The sequence below is a fragment of the Solanum verrucosum genome, unplaced genomic scaffold, assembly GCF_900185275.1.
Source record: "Solanum verrucosum unplaced genomic scaffold, falcon-dt-bn FXZP01000113.1, whole genome shotgun sequence".
Classification (NCBI taxonomy): domain Eukaryota; kingdom Viridiplantae; phylum Streptophyta; class Magnoliopsida; order Solanales; family Solanaceae; genus Solanum; species Solanum verrucosum.
The window spans coordinates 2,466,439-2,481,736 of NW_026020105.1; the positions used below are offsets into that span (position 1 = coordinate 2,466,439).

Below are 15,298 nucleotides of genomic sequence, written 5' to 3' on the forward strand. Positions count from 1 at the left end.
TACAAAATCGAACCAAATGTCAAATCGAGAAAAAAAATCTGATTAGTGGTTGGTTTGACTTGATTTGGTATTGAAAATATATTTGGGTTGGTTTGGTTTTAACTAAAAAAAACCAACCCGATATTATATATATAATTTTAAAATTTTATTTTATACATAAAAATATTTACTTTGATATAATTTTTAAATATTTCTTATATTTTTTCATAGTTTTTATCTTTTAATATATTATTTCAAGTTTGAAACTTAGAATTCTGAATGTTTCAATAAAGATTATAGTCCACAGATGTTGGTAATTATAATAAAGCTTAAATCAAAATCAAATTAATATTAATGCAAAAAGAAAATCAATTCAACACTAAGAATGACAATAATATTGAATATTTGTTCTTTGATTTTACATTGGTTTAGACAATTCAAATACATAATCTAATTTTAATTTCCTTTAATATTTAGTCATGTAACTAATACTTATTAAACTTATTTTAGCATGATTTAGTACTTTTAAATTATGATCATTTTCATTATGGCTTGTTAATTTGCAATATTTGTTTTATGCAATTTTATTATTATTATTATTATTTTTGTTGGATATTTTAGTGTCATTACTCATATCATATTTTGTGTTATTTTCTTAAGAAATACCTTAGATAGTTGTATTTTGGTAGGACTAAAGAAATATTTGAAGTACAAATTTGCTCAAATATTTTCTTAAGAAATACCTTACATATGCATAATAATAATAATTGATCAAGCATCAATATTTTCCAATCTCCACAAATTTGCTCTTAGAACCTTTATTTCTAGTGAAAAGAGCTTCCATTTCTTCCAAAGACTTTCCCTTAGTCTCTGGCAAGAAATAGTAAAAAAAGATCAAAGCGATGATTGATATCCCAGCAAACATGAAGAAAGTACCTGCAATTGTCATTGCTGACATCATTGACAAAAACGTCATAGAAACTGTTGCATTCATCAACCTGTTAACTGCAACACCAATTCCGACTCCTAAACCCCTATACCTAAGAGGAAAAATCTCAGCAGTATACACCCAAGTAACTGGCGCAAGCCCAACATTGAAAAATGCCACATATGAATAAGTTGTAATTATGCTAAGGACCAAAGTCCATATAAGTTTGCCACCAGATTGCTCTGCCAAAGTCAAGAAAGTCCCAAGTCCAGTTAATGCTACAATCATCCCACTTACACTCGTTAACACTAGCTTTCTCCTACCAACTCTGTCAATCAAGATAGTCGACAATACTATGAATGAGAACTTAGTTAATCCAACACCACATGTCGCAAGAATTTGGTGCTTATGGTCATGTACCCCTGCTTTCGCAAATATTTTGTGACTATATAATATCACAGCTTCAATTCCAGTTGCATGTTCAAAGAAATGAATTCCTATACCAGCAATTAAAATCCATCTAAGTGACTTTGTTGGTTTTAGAAGTAATTCTTTCCAAATACCTTCACCTTGTGACTTTACTGAATCTGGAATCCTGACACTGTCATCATCACAATTTTCATCGATGCCTATAGCTCTTTTAATCTCCCTCAATCGGAGTTCAGCTTCTTCAGGGTCATTTGAAACTTTGTACATTATTTCCTTGGCTTCTCCTAGACGGCCTTTCATGATCAGCCATCTAGGAGACTCTGGCATTCTGAGAGTGCAAATCGCCAAGAAAAGTGAAGGAATTGCTGCAATTCCTAACATAATTCTCCATCCAAGTCTCAGAGGCAATCCGGAAAAAATATAATTGGACAGATAACCAAGTAAGATCCCAATGCTAATTCCAACTTCTGGAAGAGATGTTAGAAATCCACGCGTCGATGGAGATGAAACTTCTGCTGAATAAACTGGTGCAATCATAAGTGCAAAACCAACACCAACTCCAGCAATACATCGACCTACTAATAAAACCGCATAACTTGGACCGTATCCCATTACAACGGATCCTAATAAGAAAATTACGGAAGCTATAACTATAGTGTAACGTCGACCAATATAATCAGAGGTTCTTCCAGCACTGGGTGAGCCAACTAAAGCACATAAATTAAGTATCCCTGCTAGAACCTCTGTTTTTGCATCACTGATATTGAATTCCTTTTTCACAAAAATCATTGCTCCGCTCATCACTCCAGTATCTGAATTCACATAAAATTATCATTAGGTTATATTTTGAATCCGGCTAATGAAAATCCTGACTCTATCTGATCCAATGCGATTAATGAGTTTCAAATACAGAGATGCCTACATGATGGAAAACTAAGGAAAAAGAAGAATTTTAGAAGTAGAAAACTAACCATAACCAAAGATGATAGATATCATGGAAGCAACAATGGAACAAGCACAAGCATATTTGTTAATCTTTGTGAAACTTTGTCCTTCACCCTTCTCCATAATAATTTTTCAATGCAACAATAGCTTTGATAGGAAAATATATTGTATGATATGAACATTATATGTGTAAATATATATATAGTAAGAAGTAAAATGGTATGACACTTAATTTACTCGTGGAACACAGTAACAATTTGTGATAACTTTTAATTTAGTGCATTCATTTCAGCTACGGATCAAGAAATCAAATCTCTGCCATTTTTATGAAACTTCACTAATTTTGGCAACACAATTAATTAAAAATTAGAAATAATTACGGAAGCTCATTTTGCAAATTTGTACTTATAGTGAGGTCTTGAGGAATTATAAAACATATTCATAAGGGCATTCATTTTGCAACCAATTATTTTAATTTTATACCCTAAACTATTGCGAATGTTAAAAACTCACCTAAACTATCACTCCGTTTGAGAAAAACACCTCAAATAATATGTGATGGTATCTTCTGCATTACACTCTCTTTTAAAATAAAAAAATGTCACATCAATTGCCATGTGAAAAATAATTTCACCGTGGCAAAAAAGTGACAGTAGATAACTAGCACATGTAACAATCCCAGTTGAAAATATAAATTGAAACACATACCTTCACTCTTTAAAGATCGATTGAAACAAGGTCTTGTCAGTATTCATGAGCTGTGTTTCTTACCCATATTATTTGAGGTGTTTTTCTCAAACTTATGAGTGACAATTAATGTGTAAATTTCTTACACTCCAAATAGTTTATTTGTGAAACCAATTAAAATTGAATAGTTTAGGCGTGTTTATGACATTTGACTCTATTTTTTATGCTCTTTTTTAAAATGAGATTTGATGAATAATTAAAGTATTAGAGTACTCCATTCCTTAATTTCTTCTTGCAGTTATGGCATGTTGATCGGACTAGCTGTTTGTACGATTGTTGGGTCCTTACCTTCCCACTCTTGTTTATTTTTGAAAGATTATTATTGGGATTATATATGATGCTTCCTAAGAGAAAAGAACATAGCTGTCAAATTTTACTTAGCAGATTTCCTGAAAATATAATCAATGTCATTCTGATGTGTTTGCCTTGTTGAGTTCGAAAGTGATTGGACGTCATGCGGAAGGTTACAATTACATGTTGTTATTGTAGTGAAAAAAGATAAGTTTATTTCCACTATTTTGACGTACAAATACAGAGAAGCAAAATTGGAAAACTCTTCCCTTGAAATATGCTGCACTAACAAAGAAAAGCATACATAACTATTTTTAAACTAGCCAACCCTCCTCTTTTATTCGCGTTGTGCATAGGCGCTAGCTAATACAAAAATTTATTAAATAATAATTCATGAAGGCATCAATGATTTCCAATCTCCACCTCTTTTCTAACATTCTTAGAATCTTTGCTTTTAGTGAAAAGAGCTTCCATTTCTTCCAAAGACTTTCCTTTAGTCTCAGGCAAGAAAAAGTAGAAAAAGATCAAAGCGATGACTGATATCCCAGCAAACATGAAGAAAACACCTGCAATTGTCATTGCTGACATCATTGACAAAAATGTCATAGAAACTGTTGCATTCATCAACCTGTTAACTGCAACACCAATTCCGACTCCTAAACCCCTATACCTAAGAGGAAAAATCTCAGCAGTATATACCCAAGTAACAGGCGCAAGCCCAACATTGAAAAATGCCACATATGAATAAGTTGTAATTATGCTAAGGACCAAAGTCCATATAAGTTTGCCACCAGATTGCTCTGCCAAAAACAAGAAAGTCCCAAGTCCAGTTAATGCTACAATCATCCCACTTACACTCGTTAACACTAGCTTTCTCCTACCAACTCTGTCAATCAAGATAGTCGACAATACTATGAATGAGAACTTAGTTAATCCAACACCACATGTCGCAAGAATTTGGTGCTTATGGTCATGTACCCCTGCTTTCGCAAATATTTTGTGACTATATAATATCACAGCTTCAATTCCAGTTGCATGTTCAAAGAAATGAATTCCTATACCAGCAAGTAAAATCCTTTGAAGTGATTTTGTTGGTTTTAGAAGCAATTCTTTCCAAACACCTTCGTCTTGTTTCTTTACTGAATCTGAAATCTTGACAACATCATCATCACAATTTTCATCCATGCCTAAATTTCTTTTAACCTCCCTCAATCGAAATTCAGCTTCTTCAGGAGAATTTGAAACTTTGTGCATTATTTCCTTGCCTTCTCTTAGACGGCCTTTCATGATCAACCATCTAGGAGACTCTGGCATTCTGAGAATGCCAATCGCCAAAAAAACTGAAGGGATTGCAGCAAGTCCTAACATAATTCTCCAACCAATTCTCAGAGGCAATCCAGCAAAAACATAATTAGACAAATAACCAAGCAAAATACCCGTGCTAATTCCAATTTCTGGAAGAGATGACAGAAATCCACGAGTCGATGGAGATGAAACTTCTGCTGAATAAACTGGTGCAATCATAAGTGCAAAACCAACACCAACTCCAGCAATACATCGGCCTAATAATAGAATCGTGTAATTTGGACCGTATCCCATTACAACAGATCCTAAAAAGAAAAGTACCGAAGCTATAACTATAGTGTAACGTCGGCCAACATAATCAGAGGTTCTTCCAGCACTGAGTGACCCAATTAAAGCACATAAATTTAGTATCCCTGCTAGAACTTCTGTTTTCACATCACTGATATGAAATTCTTTTTTCACAAAAATCATTGCTCCACTCATCACTCCAGTATCTGAATTCAAACATAAAATTCTCGTTAGACTATTTTTGAAAACAAAATTTCGCATAATATAAACAAATATTTTGAATCCATTTAATGAAAATCCTTAACTCTATTTGACGTAATTATAAATTAATCAACATGCCAGAAGAAAAACAATATACATAGAAAACTAACCATAGCCAAAGATGATAGATATCATGGAAGCAACAATGGAACAAGCACAAGCATATTTGTTAATCTTTTTTAAACCTTGTCCTTCACCCTTCTCCATAATTTTTCAATGCAATAATACGTTTGATAATAAAATATTTGATATATAGTAGTAAAGTAAAATACTATTGACACTTGATTCACTTGTGGAACACACTCATTACGGCTATGGATATAACAAAATCAGATGTTTACCCTTTTATGAACTTTACTAATTTTGGGTCTATATATATTTATATAAATAATAATAATATTCTAATTATAGTTCCTATTTATTTGGATTATCAGTTTTCTGAACGACTATCTCCTCAATTAATTAGTTACTAATAGAATATGTGTGGATAAGAATTGAAACTCTTACAAATCCTGATGTGACATTTGAACAGTGATCCATTTGCATCGGAATGAAAGTTTACTCAGACTGTTTAGTGTCAATTTTCACTATGTTAAAAATAAATATTCGTTTTACTTGTATAAAAATTAAAAATGGGGGAAGCAGTATAAAATTTCAAAGTCTCATGTGTCCCGTTATATTGAAATGACAAATGGAGCATTGGCTTTACGTCATTCATTAAAAGTATTTTTATAAAAGAAATATTAATTAAAGAAAAACACTTTGTTTTTGACTAATTAATTTGAAAAAGCACTTGTTGTTGATATTAGAATTTAGAAGGGATAAGTGTTGAGAGAAAAAGTTAATTCTATTTTAATTTTTAAAAATTACAAGTGTTATAATTAAAACAATTATTTTAGTAATCATATGTCCATAACAAGTAAAATGAACAGCATGAAATATTCAAATATATATATATATATATATATATATATATATATATATATATATATATATATATATATATATATATATTTATTTATTTATTTATTTATCTTTTTTAATATATATTTTTTTAATCTTTTTTTAACTTTGTCCATCACCCTTCTCCATAATTTTTCAATGCAATAATACGTTTGATAGGAAAAATCTTTTGTTTTTGTGAACAATATATATATAGTAGTAAAGTAAAACACTATTGACATTTGATTCACTTGTGGAACACACTCATAATTTATGATAGTGCATGCATTATGGCTATAGATAAAACAAAACTAAATCTCTACCCTTTCATGAACTTTATTAATTTTGAGCATATATAGATATATATATTAATCATATTCTAATTATACTTCCTATTTATTTGGGTTTTCAGTTTTCTAATTAATTAATTACTAGTAGAATATATGTGGATAAGAAATGAAAGTCTTAGGAGACTCTGATGTGGCATTTGTTTTATTTAAAAAATATATTTAAGACTGATTTAGAGTCGCCACTTAATTTTTAAGAAAAATCAAGAAAACTGCTTTTTCAAAAGATTAAAATAGAAAATCTAATGAAAAAAATAAATAAGGGGGTTCTGAGTTCATATTAGCACTTTGGGAAGGGTTTGAAAGCACCCAAAATGCCCGCTAATACGCAATTATCCGGTAATTAATTATTTGGCTAAAATAATTTAACTTAACTTAAATTGCAAAATTGAATTATTTTATAGTTAGAACTATTTTAAAGGGGGGAAAAGGAAATATTTAAATATTATCTAAGTGAGCTATCTTATACAATTATTACTTTAAGTCTTGTTAAGAGATGACTGGTTTAGTTAATTTCTTAAAGCGAAATGGACGTCTTTCGGGAATTTGAATTGTTGGTCTTAAGATTAATGGCAAATATTAACAAGTAAATAAACATAATAAAACAAAGAGGAAAAGAGATTTGGGCCCAAATCTGATTTTCCTGTCCACCTGGGCTAGTATTTGAGCTCATTTTCATTTTGAGCCTTCGGCCCAATAGAGTCACCTGCACTTGTCCTAAACTAACACAAAAGACATGTTTTTTCTTTGGGCCTTACGCCCAATTCTTTCACCTGTCCTAAACAACTAACAAGTAATAGCAAATAAGTGGGCTTAGGCCCAAAAATAACAAAATACAATTTATTTATTTATTTGAATTAAGAGTGGACCTTTGGCCCAAATTTTTCAATTTCTCGATTTGTTGCTTCTTTCAACTTCAGGACCTGTTCGTCGACTTTTATAATTGGCTGACTCGGATAAAAAATAGAATTGGGCCTCCATGGCCCAAAGGGAAATGCAAGGAAAGGGTCCATGAAAACCGGACAGATTTCACATGCAAACAAACAAGGCAAAAGAAAAGGCATTAGAGTTGAATAGACTCTTTAGATTTAGCACAATATTCGAATAAAAAAAAAAACAAATAAATGGAACAATCAATACTATTAAGGGAAAACTACCTAATTAGACATATATCCATACCATATATACTAATATTATCTCTACTTTAAAACAATTACATATATTACCACTTTTAATATTTTATACCATATATTTTAAAAGATATAATTAGATACACTAAAACCCTTAAAATTAGAATTATCTTTACATTCAAAAATCAAAATTAATAGTTCAAATACCGTTCTCTCTCATCAAGCCCCTCCCTCAACCTTCTCCATAAATCGTCTATCCCCAATTCCCCACCCCCACCCCCACCCCACGCCCCCAATGTATTATTTTAGTTGCAATGTATTTGGTCATATAATTCATTTTATGTATCTTAGTTTTTATTTCATATATTTAATATGTTTCAGTCAAGATATCTTTACATGGCAGTGCTACGTATTTGATTTGATTGTTTCATGTATCTAAGCATGTTGTTATATGTATTTTACAGTGTTTAATATACATGTATCTAATACGATAAATAGTGTATCTGAAACTGTCAAAAAATATATTTTCTTAGCAAAAAATAATGAATAAAAATGTATCTAACTTAAAATTCATATCAACTAATTAGAGAATTAACGATGTATCTGACAGTTCACACCAATTATACGAGCTACTACCCTTCACATGTATATGAACAACAAAAATAAATGTGTATCTGACATAAACAAAATGTATCTTACTATAAATAAAACTTAGAAACGATAATCAACACCATATCTAACAAGGTATATAGTGTATTTGAAATATTAAATAGTTGTTTACTATCATGTATCTATCAGTATCATCGGGTAAAAAAAACGTTCCATACATAAACAAAATGTATCTAATACTAATCAAAGCTCATATTACAGAGAAAAAAATAAAATCGGACAGTTAATGTATCTGAAATAAGTGCAAAAAGAATCCAAAAAGAAATAAACTAACCAACAAAAAAAAGAAGCTAAAACAAAAACAAAAGAAAGAAGAAAGTGAAAAGCTTAGATACACATCGAGATAAATCTGGAGAAATGAAAAAAATGATCCCATCTTCGTCCACCAGGCTTTTCTCTCCTGTTCCTTTCAATCACAGAAATTCAAAAACGAATTTCATAGGCACTGAGCCTAACTCTGAGATTCAAGAATGTCTCTTCTAGCATTTGAGATTAAGAAAAGATCAAGCTTGCTCTCATCACCCATGGTAGTCCACAATTTTCAAACATGTTGCCAAGAAGATGAAGTTTTCAATTAGAGAACTCTTGTGGTTTTAGGATTTCGTTATTTTAGGAAGATTTGTTAGAATTTATATGTTAATGAATCTGCAAATCAGTTAGAATTATTAATTAAGCCTAAATTACTCATTTATTTAAGGAAATAGGTTATTCAATATTATTAAAATATGTATCTCTTTAATTCAAACCGTCGGATACATGTATCTCGCGAATAATGATACATGTATCTGACTGACAAAATATGGTATAGGATGTAATTATCAAAACTATCTTAAATTCTAGTAATTAGGTCCTAAACTAGTGGGATTTATGTAGTTTTCCCTACTATTAATACCAAATGGGCCAATTGATAAAGTAACATCACTCCAGTTGAGAGGAGCAAAATGAACATTATTATTATTATTTTTTAGCTAAAAACAAAAACTACTGTGTGAATATACTAATGTATAATTTTAGCAAAGGGACAAGACTAAATGCGCATGATAAGTATTTAATGTGCAGCCGGTAAACATTGTAGAGATAATCCATTATTACCACAGAATAGGTAAATAATCAGGCATAATTCAATACTTTCTCATAATTTAACATTACTAAGCACATCAATAAAAATAAAATAAGAAATAAAAGACAACACTGCCAAACATTTTCTGAAAAGCTCAAATTAATAACCATACCCTTCCATAAATGCACAAGCGACAAACAAAGACTAAAACATAAAAAATGAGTAGATGCAAACAGAGGGAGCCATACCGTAATCGGGACAAATAGATTCTCATGCTTAGGCTAAGATTTTTAAATCACCGGCAAATGACATTCTTCAAATAAATAGCGAAATCTTCTCAATATCAAACTAACTATGAAATAAGAGACGATTCCTGAATCCTATGGCACTGAAGAATGTAAAAATTGAAATCAACTCCCAATATGAAATCCACCGGACAGCATGTAACTAAACTCCATTCAAACGGTACCATAAACTTAAGACAAAGGATATTCGAAGAAAAGAACCTTAGAATCATAGCAACTTATTATTTTCCAAACACTTTAACACCCAAATGTATTTGAATTAAACCTAAAGAAATGAGGAAAAGGGGCAGGGAGGAATGAAGCAAGCAAATGGACCTTATGCTTCACTTAAATCAATAGCGACATGCTTGAAAAGAAAACATAAGAGACAACAGCTGGACAGATAGTATTGCACCCATAATTCTATATTTATTCAATCTACCAAGACTTAAAAGAAAAGTGAAGCTCACCGAGACCACAAACAGTAAAGAAAAGAGCATATTTTGTTTGCTACTAGAGAGTAAAATTTATATAGATCATAACCCCTCACTTAAGGCGTATAATGGAAAGATAAATCAGTTTTAAACAAGAAATATTAAACAAAAATGGGGCGGAGACTTGAACCAAAAATCATTCTAAGCAATGAAATCACAAACTTCAAAACAGGAAGAAAGAAACGGTCAAACATCATTATTCAAGAACGACTTAAATACATAAAAAAAAAAATCATTTATTTTTAGCATGCTTCGCAGAAAGGAAAGATGCATTATTTTAGCAATCAAAATATCAATTTGTGACTTTTGGACTGATTTATCTCCTCTTTTGAATAAGGAAAATAATATTTAATTGATTCCTTAAAATACCCTTTCCTTAAATCGTGCCCCTCTTCCACTATAAAAGAGACATCCTCTCATTATTCTAAGGGATCCGGGCACCTCTACATATTCACACATTGCTCTCACATTGATATAGTTGAATACTTTGAAAAATATTGTTCTCTACTCTTAAAAGAATTAATACTCTGGTGAAACATCTAAAGTGTTCCCTTACTTAATTTTGTTGTGTTCGGGTCTAGTATCAAATCAAATTGGGTCTTCATTGCTGATAAACTTTCTACATAATTGGTTAGCCTGTCTTCATTAGTTTAAATTTTGTCTTGCATCATTTTATTATAATTGTTGTTGTGTGTTCAAAAGTAAATAAAAGGAAGCTTCCGGGTTAGTTTCCTTATCCCATCATTGTCAATGTGTGATCTTATGTGTTCCGTGGCTCGTTTGAAATTCGTGTGTTTGTTATGAACATTTATTATGTTTCTATATATACATTATTATGTTATGATCTTGTGTTTGGTATTATTCTATTTAACAGGTTTTGAACTTACAGTTCAAGACATTGAAGAGTCGCCTAGGGACGGAATTTCGGACAAGACTGTCACTGTTCAATATTTTATTTTTGATATGCATTATGTCGATTCTTTATTTCCTTTTTGTTCGGTTGTGTAACTCTAATACTATGTATATAAAATAATTTGGGGAATCGTCTAAAGGGGAGGGGGATATACGTGCTAACTGTTTTCTTCGTTTATTTTGTTATGTGTGATTGTTATAGATAATCTATTTATTACTATAATCATTAGAATATGCAATATGTCGAAATTGCTTAAATAATCTACTTAAAATCAACTATTTGTTTGTCTTGTTAGTTTATTAATTAACTATCTCAAATCAATAAGAGTCTGCCAACTTTAGTAAATGTTAATATCCTAGATCTTACTTTTTATATGTTTTATATTTTTAGCATGCTAATGAATCTGAAAATGAAAGAAATTTTGAACCGTGTCTGTCTTAATTACCATCTGTTAACGTGAGAGCTTAATTAATTTCCATATCAATTCACATAGAAAGTATGCCTATAGAAGTGATTTAATTGTTATTCATTCCTCACTATATCTAATAAAATAAAATAAAAAATAAATAACAATGATCTTGTATATAATAGTAATAATAGTAAAATAATAATTTTTATATGTTTCCTTTGTATATCTTAATCCATCAGTTTCTTTTTTTATATGACAAATTGGGAAGTAATGTTTATAAGCAAAGTAGGATTCCACGCCTATAGGTTTCTGAATAGTATTAAATCTAATTTAGAAGTTATGTCTATGTTTGATAATAATTTTGAGCATGTTCTATTCAGAAGTTACGAGCATAAGTTTTGTTTTTTACTCTAAAAGGATTAAAATTTGAGCTTTTGTGCTAATTTGCTATAATTATTATTCGTAATATGAGCTTTATTAATAAATTCCAGCAGGTTCACTTAGAAACTATGTCTATAGGATCTAACCAAATAAGATCAGTGTTAATAAGATTAAATAAAATGGCTTGTTAAAATCATACTCTAATAATTCAGTATGTTTCAAAATTGAAATAGAATCTACTCTTGATCAATTTGCGTGATGAAACCATTTTCTGTATAATCTCTGCTCACTTATCAGCTCTTCCTGCATTACAATTATTTTCTGTCACTAAACAAATCAGTTATTATTTTCCAGCATGTTACAACAGAATAAAACCATCTTGCATGACTACTATTTGCATTGTTAGTGTCTAGACGTTTTTCTGCATGATAAAGAATTAACAGGCTTGGCAACGACTCCTGACTAATCTGCACTATTTTAACTTTTCGTGCCCTTACTTTTGAGTCTATCAGCTGCAACAAGGGCTGCGGGAACGAGATTAATTAATTTGCAATTAATTGGCACTGTTTCGAAGCAATGGCTAGTCTGTCCTGATTTTGTTTGTGTAAAATATCATTTTTTTAAATAAATAAATGAATTTGATATTGGCCTAAATATTTCTGCATGTATGATCACTTTGTCTGCTATATTTTATAAATCAAAATAAAAAAAATGATATGTCATAAATTTCTACCTTGGTAAAATCAATTGATAATTACAATTAAAATATTTCGGCACTTGTAATATTTCATGTCCTCTAAATTAATTATATTATTATATTATTTGTTTGTATGTCACATACTTAGCATGAATCCTTTTCACTCATCTGTGTTTGCTAGCATGTTAATTAAAATTTAGAGGCCAATGTGAAACCCTATGTGCTAAATGCTTGTCCAAATGTTTGACTTGGTGTCTAGGTGGGCCTATTATATTTTATCTTTGTCTAAATTCACCCTAATAGCAGTCCAATGCCTATTGGACCTTACGTGGGACACTAGACACCTTTTAGAGACGAAAAGCATGTGGGGTGGGGTAGGGTAGTTTTAGGCCCTATGGAGATGATGACATCGGACTCGGGTCTGAAAGACAAACCTTGGTTTTGTCTGTCCCTACGAGAAGCCTATCGAAAATAAAGAAAAGTCGAGTGTTGATCCATAAAGTCCTTCAAAGTCTCCCTGTCCTTTTATCCCTTTATGTGTTTATAATTATAATTATTTTGGGGTAGCTTAAATAAAATAAAATTCTTGTTTTGCTTATTTTTGGTGCAACTTCTGTCTCCTCGCTTATCTCTTTATTAATTGTTTGTTATTATATTATCACTTAATCTTGCATGCTTAGCTAATTAATTAAAATAAACTAAAATGCCATAAATTGCTTAATTTCATGTCATCACCCTAGTTTCACATGTTTAATTAATTAAATAAATAATGAAATGGCTTAACCGTCTACTGTTAGTTATCACCTAGTTTTCGCATGCTTAATTAATTAAATAAATAATTGAAATGACTTAATTATTTAATATTATTATCACCTAGTAATGTTTAATAAATAACCAAATAATGAAGTGACCTTAATTGCTACTTGTAACCCCCACATAAATTGCATGAGATACGGCGGGACCCACATTTGTGGACCTCGAGGGATGCCTAACACCTTCCCCTCGAGGTAATTTGAACCCTTACCCTGATCTCTGGTTCGTTGACCTTAGCTAGATTTAGTTAGGTTAGATAGGTGCCCTAACGCGCCTTAATTCGTTAGGTGGCGACTCTTCAATCCTCCAAAGCCCAAAAGAGTTGTTAGGTCGTGCACCAAAACTCGTTTTTCGAAAAATGGGGCGCGACAGCATGTCCCAACATTTCTAGTCAGTTTAGAGGCTTATTTCAGACATAGATAGATTCAGCTTAGTATTGAGTTAATATCTTCCTTGTATTAAACTCATCAGTTTCATTTATCTCAGTTTAGTATATGGGTAATTCCCCATCTTTTCATCTTATTTATGATTAGCTTCCGCACAGTTTCTATTATTCAGATTATATTTAGTATGCTCATGATCATGCCAGCAGGGTTAGCTTGGGATCACTTGTGGTCCTAGGTCCCGTGTCCGCGTCTCGGGGGTAGCTCGGGGCGTGACAAACTTGGTATCAGAGCATTAGGTTTAAGTGTCCTAGGATGTCTGAAAAGCCGCACTAGGTAGAGTCCTTTTCATGGGTGTGTAGTGCGCACCACATCTAATGAGAGGGAGGCTACAAAGTGTTTTAGGAAATCTTCATTTTCTTGTTACTCTTATCGTGCGTAAGGTATGATCTAATTCCATTCTAACTCGACGTTCTACGTTTCAGTGATCATGCCTCCTCGTAGAGCTTATGCTAAGGAACGCAAACGCAAACGCCTCCTCCAGTTCCAGATCAGGAAGTCTCAAATGCTGAATTCAGGAATGCCATTCAGATGTTGGCTCAGAGTGTCGCTAACCAGAACAATCAGCGGGTTCAAGCTCCTGTGAATGCAAATGGTGGATCAGCAGCAGCAGCAAGGGTCCGTGACTTTGTTAGGATGAATCCTCCAGAGTTCTTAGGATCGCAGACTGGTGAAGATCCCCAGAATTTCTTGGATGAGATCAAGAAGATCTTTGAGGTGATGCAGGTCACTGGGAATGATCGGGTTGAGTTAGCATTTACCAACTTAAGATGTAGCTCATATCTGCATACTCAGTGGAAGAGAACAAAGGTACAGATGCGCTCCTATTACTTGGAATTGTTTCAGCGAAACCTTTCTGGACAGGTTTTTCCCCATAGAGTTGGAGAGCAAGGGCCAAGGATGAATTTATGAACTTAAGCAGGGTAACATGACTGTCCAAGAGTATGGGCTCAAGTTTAACCAACTCTCCAGGTATGCTCCTCACATGGTTGCTGATTCCAGGGCTCAGATGAATAAGTTTCTTGTATGGAGTGTCAGACTTAGTGAAAACAGAGTGCAGGAATGCTATGTTGTTGGGAGACATGAACATCTCTAGGCTCATGACTCATGCTCAGCAGGTTGAGGGTGATAAGTTGGGAACAGGCTAAGGAGACTAAGAAAGCAAGAACAGGTAACTACGAGTATTCCCAACAGAAATCGGGTGGTGGAAATCGCTCATTTTCAGCAGAAGTCTTCGACTCCAGCCCTTCATCAGCTAGTGTTCCATCCCCCAGGTTCCGTAATGATAGAAAGGTAGGGCGTCAGGCTCTAAGTCTCAAGGTAGTGTTTCAGGCACCAAAACTACCCAACTTGCCCGAAATGTAGTAAGAAACCATCCGGGCGAGTGCCTTGCAGGTAAGGAAGGATGTTTTGGGTGTGATCAGTCTGGTCATAGATTGAAGGATTGTCCTTCTAGATAGGGTCAATGAGAAATAATGGTAGAGCTTAGTCTACAACTTCAGCAGCACCAACACAGGTCGCCCAACTCAGCATGAATTGGTAA

At 32.4% G+C, this 15,298-nt stretch overlaps 2 protein-coding genes across 5 annotated transcripts in view; both read right to left on the reverse strand.

Annotated features, from left to right (window-relative positions):
• Window positions 1-757: 757 nt before the first annotated feature.
• On the reverse strand, window positions 758-2,404 carry LOC125825239 (probable polyol transporter 6). Its single transcript, XM_049504587.1, has 2 exons — window positions 2,308-2,404; window positions 758-2,148 (listed from the first exon to the last, which is right to left on the reverse strand). The coding sequence occupies exons 1-2, from the start codon at window positions 2,402-2,404 to the stop codon at window positions 758-760; spliced, it is 1,488 nt and encodes a 495-aa protein (XP_049360544.1).
• A 1,286-nt stretch (window positions 2,405-3,690) lies between these two features.
• Window positions 3,691-15,298, reverse strand: part of LOC125825238 (probable polyol transporter 6) — a 77,995-nt gene continuing 66,387 nt past the window's right edge. Inside the window, exons 1-3 of one of the 4 annotated variants that reach the window (XM_049504585.1) lie at window positions 6,244-6,300; window positions 5,284-5,358; window positions 3,691-5,118 (exon numbers count right to left, since the gene is read on the reverse strand). In XM_049504585.1, the coding sequence (XP_049360542.1) occupies window positions 3,722-5,118; window positions 5,284-5,358; window positions 6,244-6,265 (1,494 nt within the window). In that variant the 5' untranslated portion in view covers window positions 6,266-6,300 and the 3' untranslated portion in view covers window positions 3,691-3,721. Of the gene's footprint in view, window positions 5,119-5,283; window positions 5,409-6,243; window positions 6,301-15,298 lie in introns of those variants that run through there. The other 3 variants (XM_049504581.1, XM_049504580.1, XM_049504584.1) reach the window with 3 other exon arrangements.

What these genes read in the sequence shown, in the direction of transcription:
- LOC125825239 (XM_049504587.1), bottom strand. Translation starts at nt 2,404, where the DNA reads ATGGAGAAGGGTGAAGGACAAAGTTTCACAAAGATTAACAAATATGCT. An exon ending in ATCTATCATCTTTGGTTATG is followed by an intron (nt 2,149 to 2,307) that starts GTTAGTTTTCTA and finishes ATGTGAATTCAG; the next exon opens with ATACTGGAGTGATGAGCGGA.